This window comes from Antechinus flavipes, chromosome 4, assembly GCF_016432865.1.
Source record: "Antechinus flavipes isolate AdamAnt ecotype Samford, QLD, Australia chromosome 4, AdamAnt_v2, whole genome shotgun sequence".
NCBI lineage: Eukaryota > Metazoa > Chordata > Mammalia > Dasyuromorphia > Dasyuridae > Antechinus > Antechinus flavipes.
Window position 1 is genome coordinate 94,576,109 of NC_067401.1, and position 15,810 is coordinate 94,591,918.

Sequence of the window (15,810 nt, forward strand, 5' to 3'; positions counted from 1 at the left end):
AATAAAGAAGTGTGTATGCAGATTATATTATCTGTATAATATATCAATTGACCTTGGTGACTAGTTGGATGTGAGCAGTGAGGGAGAGCGGAGAGTTGGGGATGACTCTTAAGGTTGTAAGCCTAAGTAATTGGTGGTAGTGGTGGTGGTAGTAGTAGTAGTAGTAGTAGTAGTAGTAGTAGTAGTAGTAGTAGTAGTAGTAGTAGTAGTAGTACCTTCAACAGAAATAGAAGGGAAGGGTTGGGAGGGAACATAATTGGTTCTGTTTTGGACACATTGAAGGCACTAAAGTAGGTGATTCATTGATTTTTCTCTTTTTACATATGAAAAGAAACCCAGTTTTGAGTTAAATAAGGTACCTCTCCATGGTCCTGTACCTTGTAACTGATATTTGAACCCTTGCTTTCCCTAACTGCAAGTTCAAGGCTTAGTCCTTTTCACATGAAGATATCACTCATTTGATTCTTAAAATTTATTTAAAATTTTAAGTTTTCTTTTCTATGTTTCTGATATAGATAATAGATCTCTTGATAGAGGGGCCCGTAATTTATATTTCCTTGTGTCCTCATGCAGTTGGCACAATGCTTTACCACATGGTAGGCAGTTACAATGCATGCCTTAGCCTTACCAAAGTAAGGCCTTAGTCATTAAATTTCCTTATATGTTTATTTTTAGAGGGTTTATGACTTTGTTTTCTTTTCAGTCATTACTCAGACAAGCAGTTTGCTTAATCAGGCAGAAATGCTTTTTCTGACTCTTCATTTGTTTGTTGGTTTACAGGCTGACAGTGGTAAGTCTGCAGATGTCACAAGGAACATAGAAGAAGTTGTGGTTAAAATTATAAATGTGTTTGTGGATGCTCTACCTCATGTTCCCGAACACAGACGCCTGCCCATCCTTGTACAACTTGTTGACACTCTTGGTGCAGAGAAATTCCTCTGGATTCTCCTGCTGTTGCTTTTTGAACAGTACGTCACTAAAACAGTGTTGGTTGCTGCCCATGGAGAAAAGGTCAGAATATTAGGTGGGGAAGTGAAAAAAAGATGGTAATGTGTCACAGAGAATCTATGGTATTTTCTAACATGTGAGTTTAAAATTTAAATTTTAACAGTTATGTTAGTGAGATTATATCAACTTTAAATATGTCTGTGGTTATTTCAGTAATTTACTGAAGACTTAACAATGAACTTTTAAAAACTGAAATTAGCTTAAAATGTTATTCACTGCTTGAAAGTGTTGGTATCAACCAAATTTACCTCTCCCAACCTTATTTCCCTACTCTACATCATTGTGTAATCTAGTGTGCTGAGATGGAAACAAATTGAAATGTCAAAAATAATGAGACTAGTCTTTTAAACAAATATTCCAGAACTTAGACATTCAAATATGTGTTGTCTCTTTTAAAGTCGTCACTGAAGAGAACCATCCATCTATTCAATTTATGCTTTTATTGCTTAAAAGGTTTTTAGGACTCCTTTTTTGATACTGACTTCAGAGTGTAGGGCATTTTTTATACACTTACTTTTAAACAGGTTAGTGGCAAATCTTCATCCTTTGAGCATTGATTTAAGAAGCAATGAAAAGTCTTCTTTTGAATAAGGGGCTAATGCAATTTTATTGCATTAACTATTTCTGCTGGTCATTTCTTATACCACAATAGTGTTCCATTACAATCATTTACTGCTTGTTCAGCTATTCCCCAGTTGGTAGGCATGCCTTTAATATCTAATTCTTAGCCACCATGAAAAAAAAAAAATTTAGCCATGAATATTTTTGTTATAAATAGGTCCTTTTTTTCTCTTTAAAAAAAAAATCTGTGGAATACGAAACTGGTAGTAGTATTGCTAGATCAAAGGCTATGCACAGTTTGATTATCCTTAAGGGCAGTTGTTCAACATTGTTCTCTGGAGTGGTTGGACCAGTTTACAACTACACCAACAATGCATTAGTATTCCAATTTTCTCACAATCCTTCCAACATTGATCATTTTCTTCTTCTGTCATGTTAGTCAATCTGAGAGTTGTGATGTGGCACAATAACTATAGATAGCTTTGATTTCTTCATCTGAAAATTGCCTATTCATATCCTTTGACCACATATCAGTTTGGAAATGACTTGTATTCTTAAAAATTTTGACTCATTTCTCTATATATTTGAGAAAAAAAGTCTATTAGAAACATTTGCTATAAAAATTATTTCCCACCTTTCTGCTTTCCTTCTAGTATCAATTGCATTCATTTTATTTGTGCAAAAACTTTTTAATTTAATGTAATCAAAATTATCCATTTTGCACTTCAAAATGCTCTCTCTCTTCTTTGGTTATAAATTTTTCCCTTCCTCATAGATCTGAGAGGTAAACAATTCCTTGCTCTTCTAATTGGTATTCTAATTATGGTATCTCCTGTTGTGTTTGAATCATGTACCCATTTTGACCTTATCTTTGTATAGGGTGTGAGATATTAGTGTATACTTTGTTTATACTTTACTATTATCCAGTTTCCCCAGCAATTTTTGTCAAATGATTTTTTTGTCTCAGAAGCTGGGGTCTTTAGTTTATCAAACACTAGATTACTATAGTCATTCCCTATTGTATTTTCTGTACCTAATCTATTCCACTGATCCATCACTCATATTTCTTAGCCAGTATCAGATGGTTTTGATGACTACTGCTTTATAATATAGTGTAAGATCTGGTATGACTAAATTATCTTCCTTTACTTTTTTTTTTTCATTAATTCCCTTGATATTCTTGACAATTGGAGTATTCTTAATTTTCTTTGCCTGTTTACCAGGTAACTTAATTTTGATAACTGTCTTTGCAAATGAATAGGGCCTAAAATAAAGAATTCCTGGAGAAGGGAAAAAGGCTGAGGGATTAGCTTCTTTTGCTCTCTTTGGAATTCAGTATTATATATAGGTAGATGGGTACATTCGTCAATCAATCTGTCCTCCTCACTCTCCTGATCCATCTGTTTTTTTTCTTGATTTTAGAATACAGTACTTAAACCGTTGTCACTCTAGGGGTAACTTTGATTGTAATGAACAACATTGTTCTGATCTACTTTGTTGGAGAAAAATTGAAACTATTTGTACATTTAATTAAATTTCCTTAACTTTTATTAACTTGAAAGTTACAGTTCTTTCAGCGTTTTCCCTCTTCTTTAAATAGGATGCTATCTTAGAGACTGACACTGAATTTTGGATATCAGTCTCTTGTGAATTTACTGTCCAGCAGCAGCTCCAAAGTTTAATGAATATACTCAGATACTTAACCAAACTTCCAGAGAAAAAAGAAGGGGGTGAGTAGAAATCGTTCTTCTGCAGCCTTTTGTATGTGTTTGTGAATGCCATGGAAGTTTCTAAATAAATACTCATTACTCCCTCTTTCCCACAATATCTTGTAAAAATACTGAAGCATATCATACCCATTTCTGTACAGATAGTTCAACTTGAAATTTAGTGAGATCAATTGTCTTGCCTTTTATTCTCCAGAAGAACCTCCCAAAACAGGATCTCACAAGACCAAGACACTGGAACAGATGGTACAGGTTTTCAATGTGGACACTCATACCAGCAAGCAGCTCCGACATTTTACATTTTTGTCTGTGTCCTTTATGTCTCAACTCTTGGCTTCCCATAATTTTATCAAAAAGGTAATACTTTTATTTCAGATTCTTGTTTGTATGAAGCATTTTATTTTTCCTGTGAGAACTCTCTTAGATTATTAATAATAACTAATTTAGAAAATTTGTCAAAGCATAAATGTTTTGAGTTTGAGTCTTTTAAATTCCCCCCCCCCAAAAAAAAAATACCCAGAATACATTGTGGGTGGAAGAGTAGGTTGGTTTGAATGAGTGGTTTCAATCTGAATGAAGTCTGTAATCTCTGAAAAGAATTGGAAAGTAGAGTCTTCAACTTAAGTTTTAGGGAATTCTTTTAAGCAGTTTCATCCAACTTAAATGCTTTTGTAATTATTTTCTTTCTAAAAACCTAGGTCATGGAAAATGGTGGTGCTGTGGCTTTACAAGGCCTTGAACAAAGGTATATTCATTGTTTTTTGGTTTTGTTTTAATCTTTTAACACTTTTTTCTTTTTTTTAATATTTCAACTTGAAGGACAGATTTGTCCCTATCTGCTCCCCATCTAAGAATGATGTTTAGTAGACCTCGTTATTTATAGAAATACTAAGTTTTTTAAATTTAAAAAAATTTAAGCAGAAGTCATTGATTAATTGCTTTCTACCTTAGAAGAATAAAAATAGAAAGATTTTCTTGTTTCTTTGATTTAAATGTTTTCATAATTATTGTTAACCAAACAATTTCTCCTTTGTTTTTAGATTACTTGAAACTGTTCTTGGTTATATAAATTCTGTGGCACAGTCAGTGGAGGAAAATGCAGACAAATTAACTGCAAAGTTTTGGCGTGCTCTCCTGAGTAAAGCTTATGATTTGCTTGATAAAGTGAGTTTTAAATTTCCTTTCTCAATTATAGCGTTTTATTGTTGCTGTTTGTTGTTTAGCAAAGTTTACTTTATATATTTCATATATATATATATATAGTTTTGAGAAATCAGTAATTTTTTCAGTTAGATAAAATCATTATCATGTTTTCATAGTGTTTAGAAACAGGCCTGACTGTGAGGGATGTAGTACCTCTATTTGTATCTCCAGAAATGTGATGTTTTGTATATTTCTCCTAAAATGTAGTTTATAGATTCAGATAGAATCTCTCCCTTTTGTGCTTCATAGGTCAATTCCTTATTGCCCACGGAAACTTTTGTTCCTGTGATAAGAGGATTGCTGACTAACCAACTGCCTTCTGTCCGTCGTAAAGCAATGGACCTCTTAAACAATAAACTGCATCAGTATGCAAAGTGGAAAAAGGGACAGGTAAGGAAAAGGTCTAACTTTATTTCACTTGAGTACAGACACCTTCAGTATCTGATGTGCATTGCAGCTTAATAATTCTTTTTGGTAGTGAAAAATGAAATAAAGATCTATTTAGTTTGCATAATTTTTTTTTTAATTTTTATGTTGAATTTTTGTTTTTTGTCTTTAGGTGACCCTTTTCTTGAAACTGGTTCCAGATCTCTTGGATATTGCACAGCATAAAATAAAGGAGAAAGAAGAAGAACAGGCTATCAACAGACAGACTGCCTTGTACAGTTTGAAGTTACTCTGCAAAAATTTTGGCACAGAAAATTCAGAGGTTTTTATCCCTGTATTGAGTGCAGCCATTAATCTGATCAATCCAGAGGTGAAGGATGAGAAAAACGTATTGGGAAGTGCTTTGTTGTGTATAGCTGAGGTCACCTATGTACTGGGAGCACTAGCAATACCTCATCTGCCCAGGTATGCTTATAGGGCAAAATTGCACATAGAAGCCTTTTTTTTTTTTTTTTTTTTTTTGCTTTTAGTGTTAAAATGCCAATACAAATTAGTAAAGAATTATTTGCCATTTCAAGTTTATAAATACAGAACATTTCATAATTCCCACTTAGTAGCAAAGGCTAAGAATGGAGAGATGTGGAAAGAAGGAACAGAATATGTTTTTTTTCCAGGAATTGATCCTATCCCCGTGGAGGATAAGCTAGACTCCCTTTAGGATATTGCATATTGTGGTATTAGTGCCAACATTATTGGCCCTTAGGTCTCACTTTTCTGCTATAGCATGAGGGACAAAAAAAAGTATAAGACTTCGTTGTGTATAATGCTATAATGGGTGGAATTATTCTTTTTGTTTTGCGTTCTTTTTCTGTTGGAGTGGTTAATCTGCTGGATATTGTAATGTTTTGCCCATTTTTTTTAGACTTATGCCTGCATTATTGACTACCCTGGAGAATACGAACGAGCTGATCTCAAGTGAGGTTTACTTGCTTAGTGCATTGGCAGCCCTCCAGAAAGTTGTTGAAACTCTTCCACATTTTCTCAGCCCATACCTACAGGGTATTTTGATACAGGTAGGCCGCAGAATTTGGAGGAGGATAGGAAAATCTTTTCTTTGTTCTTAATAGTAAAATCTAAATACAGCAAAATTTGGGAATTAATCGTGTTGTCCTGGTTATGTAACACTGGGCAAATCACTGAGCTCTCAGTGCCCCAGAGTGCTCACCAAGTTGAAGAGCAAGTGTTGCTCTGCATTGGTACAAAAAGCACTTCTTGCCCCGATGGCTGAGTAATGCTGTCATCGTTTCTGTCTCTTGTTCTGTCTTCCTCCTAACCTCCAATTCTTCTACTGCTAGATTCTTCTATATGAGATTGCCTGTCATTTATACAATATTTAACTCTATTATGTAGTTATCAATATGATGTCTTTCTCATTAGAAAATGATCTTGAAGTCAGGAACTGTTTCTGCTTCTTTGTATCCTAGTGCTAAGCACAATATTTATTGATATGTGACCTTTTTACTTTGTTTCTAATAGGAGAAATTTCAGTTATCACCTTTTAGTCTTTGATGATGTATTTCTTGATCAAATATGTACTTATTTTTTCTTTTTTCCATATCCTTGATTTAATAACAAAATTAACATGGAAACTTCAGAAGTCCAAATGATTTGGCCATTCTTTTTTCTTTCTGCCTTCACTTTATGGGAAATTAAGCATGCTTTATTTCTTTCCATTAAGGAAGATTATATATCCTATAGTGTCTTTAAAAGCAGAATACTCTACATTACTACAGTGTTATGTCTGCCTGCCAACAGTATTGGGTAGTTAAAATCTACTTTTAAAATACAAGATAATATTTTCTAGGGAGTTCTTCCTCTCATTGATATTGTTCCATTATGTTTGATCATTTGCCATTTGATTTTATAAAGTTAAGTTTTTTTTCCTTATTGTAATAACAACCTCAAATACAACTGAATCATGTCCTCTGAGTTCAGAGAATTAAATCAGATTTCTTTCAGAGAAACATTTATTCAGGGGATGTACCTAAATGTTCTGAGATGAAGTAGTTAATTTCATGTACTACAGACTTTTCTTAGTTTCAGATCCAAGTATCTATACCTCTGTTCTGCTTGTTTGGTTCTCTTCTATCACTTCATAATATCACTATCCCTCAGTTGTCAGTATGACAAAGATGAGTTGATATCCTGCTCAGGTTTATCAGTAAAGGCTTAACATAGAATTTTCATTCATGCAAATTAAAAATATTCAACGAATGCTATTCTAATTGTTGCAAACGCTGACATATTAATACCATAAGATTTGATTCCTTGATTTATCATCAATTTCCTTTTAAGATGCTTGATGCAATCCAAGACGACTCTAGTAATTCACTTTTATTTTTATAGGCAATCCGTTGGGAGACAGTTGTGAAAGAGATGAGTCCTACTTCCCAGGCAACTCTCCGAGTGACATCCCTAAAAGCAACACTGGCTACTACACTTTCTTCAAGAGTTTTACTATCAGCACTCAACACAGTTTACAAGCAAATTGGAAAGAACTGGAAGGTTAGAGTAATTTTCAGGGTTAAATTTTGGAAAATAGAAAGTGGTTAAAATTTTTTAATTTTCTTGCTTTTTTTTTTTCCTAGAGAAACAATGTTCAAAAGCCTTTATCTTTTAATATTATGAGTGTAGTTGTGAATTCTTTCTTAATTATTTTAGAATAGTACAGATCAGTGGAAAACCTGAACTTAGTAACTGTTCCTTTATTTTTGATAGAATCGAATAGGTCCATTTATGAGCCTCCTTCAAGAGCACATTGCAGTAATGGAGAAGGAAGACCTCAACTCTCATCAGTCTCAGTTAACAGCATTTTTCTTGGAAGCCTTGAACTTCAGATCATTACACCCAGAGGTGAGATTTTTCTCTTTATTTTGTTCTAGTTCTGGTTTCTATCCCAAGTTTGTTTTTGTTTTTCTTAATTTTTATAGCTTTTGGATGCCCAATTTTTGGTTGCTTTCTTCATAAATTTTTTTAATTTGTAGGTTATATGGTGATTGAGAGAAAGAGAGAAAAGAAGGTGAAATCTCACAATTAAATTTCTTTTCTCACTATTATCAAAGATTGTGTTGTGTCGTACTCCCTAAATTATTTCAGAAATAGTAAAGAACTAGAGATCAGGTTCTCTTTTAAGAAAGCAATATTGGCAGTAGATTATGTTCTCCAGTAATATCAAATTCAAACAGAAAGTCAGCCTCAAGTTAGCTGAGAAAACCTTAATTTAACATTATCCATGTTGCATTTTTTTTTTTAATTTTGTTCAATATTTCCCAGTTATGCTTTATCTGGTTTGGGCTGCACTCAGGAGTTTTGCAGGCCACAAGTTTGATGCCTCTGTTGCCCTGGACTTGGATAACAACACTTGGATGCAAATCTTTTTTCCTACATTTAAGACTTAAGTCTTAATCTTGTCATCTGTAAAATGGGATGAAGATGCCTATAATATTTAAACTATAGAGATTTAGGGAAGTTGAGATAGCATATTAGAGTACTTTGCACTATGTAAATCTTATTATGGCTAATGAAACTAAAAACTTCTCTTTCACATTCAGGATAACCTAGAAGAAGTTGGTCAAACTGAAGGTTGTATAGTTAGCTGTCTAGTGAGCATGGTTATGAAACTTTCTGAAGTTACTTTCAGACCTCTCTTCTTTAAGGTAAGACTCTTCTTTGTTCAGGCCTGTATTGTCCCAAATGGCCGTTATAGCAAAGTATGAAATGGAAATGAATCTATTTTTTCTCCTTCAGCTATTTGATTGGGCCAGAACAGAAGATGCTCCAAAGGACAGGCTGCTGACATTCTGCAACTTAGCAGATTGTATTGCTGAAAAACTGAAAGGTCTTTTTACCCTATTTGCTGGTCATTTAGTGAAACCTTTTGCTGACACTTTGAACCAAATCAACATCTCTAAAACAGGTATTTTTTAAAATCTCACTTAGACATTTTTACTCTAGCTTGTACTATACTTATAGCCTTTTTGTAACGTGGAGGATAGTTTACTTGAGCATTTCTCAGGTTCTCTCTGAGACACAAGGAATTGATGCTCTGTTCTTAGGAAACAGAAGAATAAGAAGACTCCTGCCTTTAAAGAGCTTGCAGTAATGCAGAGACACAGAAAGTGGTGTGAAACCTAAATTTAAGGGAAGCACAAAATGCTAGGAAGCATCTGGGGAAGGAGGAAAGCTCTGCCTCTGGGGATTGGGGATTGGCAGGAAAGGAGCTTCTTGCAGTAAGTGATCCATGACCTAGACCTTGGGTGGGGGCTCCTGGATAGAGTTGGTACATAGCATAAAGCTCATATTGGGGAAAGGGAGGAGAGTTGGGGAATAAGGAGTATTCTTTTGCTAAAGATTAGATCACAGAAAGAGGAGATGTCTACAGTAAGATAAAGCAGGACTAATAATAGCAAGCTTCAGGGATTGAACTTTATTAGCAGGCAGGGGAGATACAAAAAAAAAAGATTGCAGCTCAAGGAAATGACCGTATCTGAGCGGCAGGGATCTATAGGTTAGGTTGGAGTCAAAATCAGCAGAAGGTAGTTTCTATGGGAAGCTTTTAAAAAGTCCAGCCAAAAGAGAGACATACTTAGAGTAGGGACAGTGACTGAAAAGGAGGGAATAGATGGAAGAACTGTTGTATAGACAAGACTTTACAACTGATTGGATGTGGGGAGGACATGGTGGCAAGAGAATAAAAACACAAATCTAGGGAGAGCTTGGGTCTGAAGATGGATCAAAGTATAGTGCTGGAAGAAACCTGGGAATTATCTACAGAGACTGATAATTGAATTTCTGAGATTAAAATTGACAGACAAGGGGAAATAACACATTGTAGAGACTTATGGCTAGGATCCCTGCATTTCGGGAGAGAAAGGGGTAGGAGGAAAAATCATGAAAGGAAATGGCAAAAGAACAGTGGAAGTGGATTGGAATTTTGTCAAGGAATAAGAAAACATTGCTCCACTAGTAATTCACTTTTGAACAAGAGGATGTAACACAAATTTTAGGGAAAATTCACTCCCTTTTAATGAATATTTGTTAAGTTTTTATATATGTAAGCCACTGTGGTAGGCTTTGAGAACAAGCCAACTCCTGCCCTTGAGTTAACAGTTTAAAGAATTGGTAGGACAGGGGCAGCTAGGTGGCTCAGTAGATAGAGCACCAGCCCTGAAGTCAGGAAGACCTGAATTCAAATCTGGTCTCAGACACTTAACAAATCTGTATAACCCTGGGCAAGTCACTTAACCCCAATTGCCTCAGCAAAAAGTAAAAAAAAAAAAAGAATTGTTAGGGTGTATGTAGAAATAAGTGTAGAGTATAGTAGAGGTAAAGAAAAATTAATCCCAGAAAGTGCTATGAGAAATTTGGTGAGGAAAAAGTCACTTAGATTGAGATGGAGGATGGTGAGGAAGGGGAGATAGGAGGAGTAACAAGGGAAATTAGGGTAAGATCAGAAGGTGAAGAGCTGTCCAATGTTTCTAAAGGAGGAATAATGTGAGATTGTGTTGGAGTCAAATTATGGAGAGCTTTGAATACCAGACTCAGTCACTTATACTTTATTCAGTAGGCAATGTGGAGTCATTTGTTTTTCAGTTCCAGAGTTTTTAAATAGAGGGATAACAAAGTCATAGCAATCATTAAGATATAGAAGGAGTATAAAGGGAATAAATTAAAAGTAGGAACACCAATTAAGGGACTCTGTTGTGATAGCTTAGTAAAGAAGAGCTAAATTAGAAGAGTTTCAGCAGGAATAGAAGACAAGGCTGGAATTTAAAGGATGTTGCAGAAAGAGAAATGACAGCTTTTGGGAACTGATTGGACATGTGCAAGAGAAGAAGAATGGAACATAACTGGAAACTAGCATGACAATAGTTCCATTCATAGAAATAGGGAGATGAGGAGGAGGAGTCAACTTTTAAGATAAAAATTTAAATTTGAGATCTGAGTCTGAGGTCCTTATCTAATATCGAAGTATAATTGAAAATAAAAGTCCTGATTTCTGGGAGGAGATTGGAATGTTGAATTGGGAACTAGGGGCTTAGAGAACATTACTGAAGTGAAGAGATTGAATGGTACTATAAAGAATATAAAGAAAAGGAAGAGGAAGCATATGATAGAACCTTGGGAGGATCACATCTATGTTTAAGGAAAGGAAAAAAGATAACAAGGCAGCCACAAATGTGGTTAAGTTTAGAAAAAGGAGAATAAGAAGGCCACAAACCAGAAGACTATAGAGGGTTTTTTTTTTCCTTTTTTTTTTGAGGATGACCTTTTAAAATTATATTAGCCTCATATACACAGCAGTGTTGAACTTCAGATAGGTAGATCAATTAGTTGTTTAGAGTCTAGTGATTCTTGACAGTCAGATTAAATACTGACACAAGATTCATAAATATAATTTAGTCTAAAGTCAATATCTTTTACATACTGCCTGAAGCACTGGCAGACTGTGTTTATTTTGTACTTGGGGATCAGACCATGCCAGTTCAAAACATCTTTTTTTGTTTTTATGTGTGATTTATTAAACAGATTGAATGTTTTAGATACAAAAAAATATTCTTGTACTGAATTTTAGTGGGTGTCCACTTTAGTTAGTACATACTCTACAGAGCATGTATAGAGTAGAGCCTTGTAAATTTTCTCTTTCCAAATTTTTGTTCATTTGTAGATGAAGCCTTTTTTGACTCTGGAAATGAACCTGAAAAGAGCTGTTTGTTACTGCAGTTTATATTGGATTGTCTGCACAAAATCTTTCTTTTTGACACTCAGCATTTTGTAAGCAAAGAGAGAGCTGAAGCACTGATGATGCCTCTGGTGGATCAGGTATTAGGATCTAATTTTTTTCTTTTCTAAAGTAGTAGCCTCTCATCAATAAATGTTGAGATATGTTATAAGTATTAAAAATGTAGTTAATACTCTTTTTGTGGGTGTATTGTTAATCCTAACATTTTGGGGCTAAGGAGTATTGCTTACCTTGATGATTATAAGGATTTTTCCTCTTGGAACCTTAGTTTTCAAAGAGTATGCTTTATAAAGGCAGTTCCTATAAGTACCCCTACATGCAACTCAGAATCCTAAAATTGCTTTGAGCTTTCCAGGCTAGGTCTGATGGAACCTGCATTATAACCTTTGTTTCCAGGGAGGGATGATGAGGGTAATAAAAGGCTTGAGCTCAGGAGTAATGAGCTGTATGGGAATAAACAAGACCACTGCCATTAAGTATTATTGCGTCCTCTAAGAGAGGGGTACCCAAGAAGGAGCAAGCTCTCATAGGGCTGAAGCTGGTCAGAGCTCTCATGTCAATCATTAGTGGGAGCGGGTATGTGAATGGCCCTTTCCCCTCCAACCAGGGCAAAGTAGAGATGCCTAATTCCCAAACCATCTTTATTCAATTTCTTTCACAATTTTCATGTATATCTGTAGTTTTGATACGAAGCAGGAAATCCTCATGAACTTTTCTCTCGCTAGTATATTCCCTCAGAGTACCTAACTTCTGTTACAGTCCTTCTATTCTGATAAGGCAGGTTGGGCTTACCTTTGATAAGGTTTTTATCCAGTGGGATCTTTAATGAGAAGAGGAAATGATAGGTTATGACATTGTCACCTGTATTTTCCATAGATTTCATTTAATGGAGTTTCTTCAAAGATTGATAAATTTGCTGGGAAGATTATTAATCTCCCCACAAATTTCATCTCTATAATATTTGTTTTATGATATTGCTGAATGTAACAGTTCATGGAATGTTCAAATATTAGTGCCTTTGTTCTTTGCTAATCTGAAAGTTATTTAAACATATATGAATAAGAATGTTTGTTCAAACATTGAACATTCAGACAGTTTATAAAAGTATTTGTTTGGCTCCCAATAGCTGGAAAACATGCTTGGAGGAGAAGAGACATTCCAGGAAAGAGTGACGAAGCACCTGATACCATGTATTGCTCAGTTTTCTGTAGCCATGGCAGATGATTCTCTTTGGAAACCATTGAACTACCAAATTCTCCTTAAGATGCGGCATTCTTCACCTAAGGTAGGAGAAATGTGATCATTTGATGATCCTGCTGCATGTCTGTAGCATCCAGTAACTTTAAATGGTGATGAATCGTGGCATAGTGCAGCAAAGAGATGTTTTGGTTATGGTCATGTAGGAAAGGCCCTGGTAAGGGCAAATAATGTCCTGGAAGATTTTTTATATTTGGCTATAGGATTTTTAGAATTTGTTATACCCTAGCTATAACAACATTAATTGTGCAAGCAATAAAATATAAAATATGCTGGTTAATTTTCTTGGGTTTCTCTGGTGTTCTTTTATCTTCAGCAACTGTATGAGACAAGTAAGGTGATAAGAATACCTCTTTCATATAATTATATATAATTTTTCCTCTTATTATAATGATTAAAGATGTACCCCAATCCCATTATGCCATAACAGATAGGACATTTGATTTGGATCAGAGAAACCCAGGTTCAGATACTGACTTTATGACTGTTCTGTGCCTCAGTTTCCTTATTGGTAAGACAAAAAAAAAAAAAGAGAGAGAGAGAAAGAGGAGGGGAATTAGATAAACTGACATTAAGTGGATGCTCTTAACACATGTTCTGAGTAAAAAAAATTAATAGTTAATATTTTTGTTCTTACTACCCTAAATTGTTCAAGTTACGGGCCCTTTGAGGTAAAAAGTTGTAGCTGTGTAGTGGTAGCTCTCCCTACAGCTCAAGAAATATTTACATTCCAAAGCTGGGAGCCCCCTTCTTTTTAGCATTGTCCTGGAGATGTACATGTCTTTTCTTCATTTTAGGTTCGATTCGCTGCCTTGATTACGGTTTTAGAGCTGGCTGAAAAACTAAAGGAGAACTACATTGTGCTTCTCCCTGAATCCATTCCTTTCTTAGCAGAGCTGATGGAAGGTAAAATCCTCTTGTAGTGTTTGAGTGCAGACCCGAATTCTCTGGACATGTGGAGGCCAATCACAGACACAGGGCAGTGCCCAGGAGGTGTCAGGCCTTGGCGTGTCACTCACCCTTCTGATCCCAGGTCCTTACCTGTAAAATGGGATGATAAGAGGACTTATCTTACTGTGGCTGGTGTGATGTCAAATGAAGTAATGTATATTTCACAGACATGGAAATGTGTCATAGAAATGTTTTCCCAACAAGGTAGAAATCAGACAGTGGGCATATTAATAGCATATGAGCTAAACACGGTTGCTCCACTGCCTACATGAGGAGCCAGTGCTCTCTGCCCTGCTTTTCCAGACTTGAGAGAGCTTAGTATTTTGTGAAAAGAACAACAGGACTGGGGAGTGTTTAGTAGAGTCTTACTTTGCACTAGTTCCACCCCTGTTGCTGGGCAGTGTTAAGGTCCTTTTGAGGGGGTGCTGGGCCAAATGAAGGAATGTGGGGGAATGAAATGGGGCCCAGAAGCTGACTTCAGGATTTCTTTTCTCTCAGATGAATGTGAAGAAGTGGAAAATCAGTGCCAGAAGACTATTCAACAACTGGAAGTCATCTTGGGAGAGCCACTCCAGAGCTATTTCTAAGAAACTCTTTTTGGGTTTCTGTCTGCCCTGTTAACAGTTTGGGACACCTCTTTTATGGTTGCATCTGTGAATATCTTAGTTCCATGTTTGTGCCTTAACCAACTACTTGAAATTAGAAAATTTCATGAGCTGATTTTTTAAAATGGAAGTATTTCTTCTGGTTTGTATTCGTGTATAATGTGGCCATCTTCTAATTGTGTATATATATATATGCATAAAGAATAAATGAAACATGTTTTTATATTACATGCCCTACTTTTTGTTTTATTTTCTAAGTGTCTTTTTTTATTTGGATTGCAGCTTTTAATGGAAAATTAGATACAATAATAAGTATAAATTTTACTACTGAAGGCTAGTTTGCACTTAACTATAATCCATAATTTTAGGTCCATGTGCTGTAAATTATTTTGTAAGAAAATTCTTGTGTTTTATTCTGTAATGAGTAGCATCCTAGGGCTGGAGTACAGAATACTGGTTTTACATCCTCTTTCAACTCTTACTATATAGGTAATCCTGGATGAGCCATGTAGCCACTGACTTTAGGCAATTCCCAAAGACCAAATCTCCTAAATAATAAATCATTTGCCATCCATATCAGTAGAGGGAATTGCCACCATTCTAGATCCTCCATATGTGAATGTATACACATTTTAATGTTCACTGGAACAAGGAAAAAGTTTTTTTTTTGCACAGACAGAAAAGTTATCCACTTAAGTGACATCATATTACATTGAAATCATATAATGCTTATTTGTCATTTTTAAAACTTTATGGTCATCTGTCAGTTGTCTAAAGTGGGAGGCCATTGTGGTACAAGTAATGAACCAAACAATGATGAGGGGAGGGCAAGAGTTACTAAAAGACAAAAAGAAAAAAAAAGGAGTATATTGGGTCATTTTTTTGTAAATGCACAGAAAAGAACAAAAGAAATCAGACAAGCAGACTGAAAGGCTCATGTTGAATTCATTACATTCTTAAAAGGGAAAGCAAACTATGTAATAAGAATTTCGTTTTATTTACAATCCTTTTTCTATTCTACTTTGTATATTGAAATGTCATTTTTGTTTGAAATTATGGTCAAAATAAAGAAAAAGAAACATTTTTTCTATTTAGCTTGAGGATGGTTTTTTCTTTTTTGTACTGTGCTCTTTTCCCCCTCTTTCTCATCTTCTGTCACTCATACTTCTTGCCACTCCCTTTCTTTAATGTTTCACTTGATGAAATGACTTGATTCCTTCTCTAAGCTAACCCTATTTCTGCACAAACAATCCCATTCTATCCCACTCCAACAGTCACATGTGAAAGATAATGATGTCTTTCATTGAAT

General features: G+C 35.1%; 1 protein-coding gene across 1 annotated transcript in view; it reads left to right on the forward strand.

Annotated features, from left to right (window-relative positions):
• Positions 1–15,595, forward strand: part of HEATR1 (HEAT repeat containing 1) — a 55,253-nt gene extending 39,658 nt beyond the window's left edge. Inside the window, exons 30-45 of the mRNA XM_051993545.1 lie at positions 781–1,011; positions 3,170–3,299; positions 3,493–3,653; positions 3,995–4,041; positions 4,337–4,460; positions 4,749–4,889; positions 5,059–5,351; positions 5,809–5,959; positions 7,293–7,451; positions 7,665–7,799; positions 8,498–8,602; positions 8,694–8,862; positions 11,614–11,768; positions 12,815–12,973; positions 13,743–13,851; positions 14,395–15,595. Coding sequence (XP_051849505.1) covers positions 781–1,011; positions 3,170–3,299; positions 3,493–3,653; positions 3,995–4,041; positions 4,337–4,460; positions 4,749–4,889; positions 5,059–5,351; positions 5,809–5,959; positions 7,293–7,451; positions 7,665–7,799; positions 8,498–8,602; positions 8,694–8,862; positions 11,614–11,768; positions 12,815–12,973; positions 13,743–13,851; positions 14,395–14,483 — 2,358 coding nt within the window. The 3' untranslated portion in view covers positions 14,484–15,595. The remainder of the gene's footprint in view (positions 1–780; positions 1,012–3,169; positions 3,300–3,492; positions 3,654–3,994; positions 4,042–4,336; positions 4,461–4,748; positions 4,890–5,058; positions 5,352–5,808; positions 5,960–7,292; positions 7,452–7,664; positions 7,800–8,497; positions 8,603–8,693; positions 8,863–11,613; positions 11,769–12,814; positions 12,974–13,742; positions 13,852–14,394) is intronic.
• The last annotated feature ends 215 nt before the right edge of the window (positions 15,596–15,810 follow it).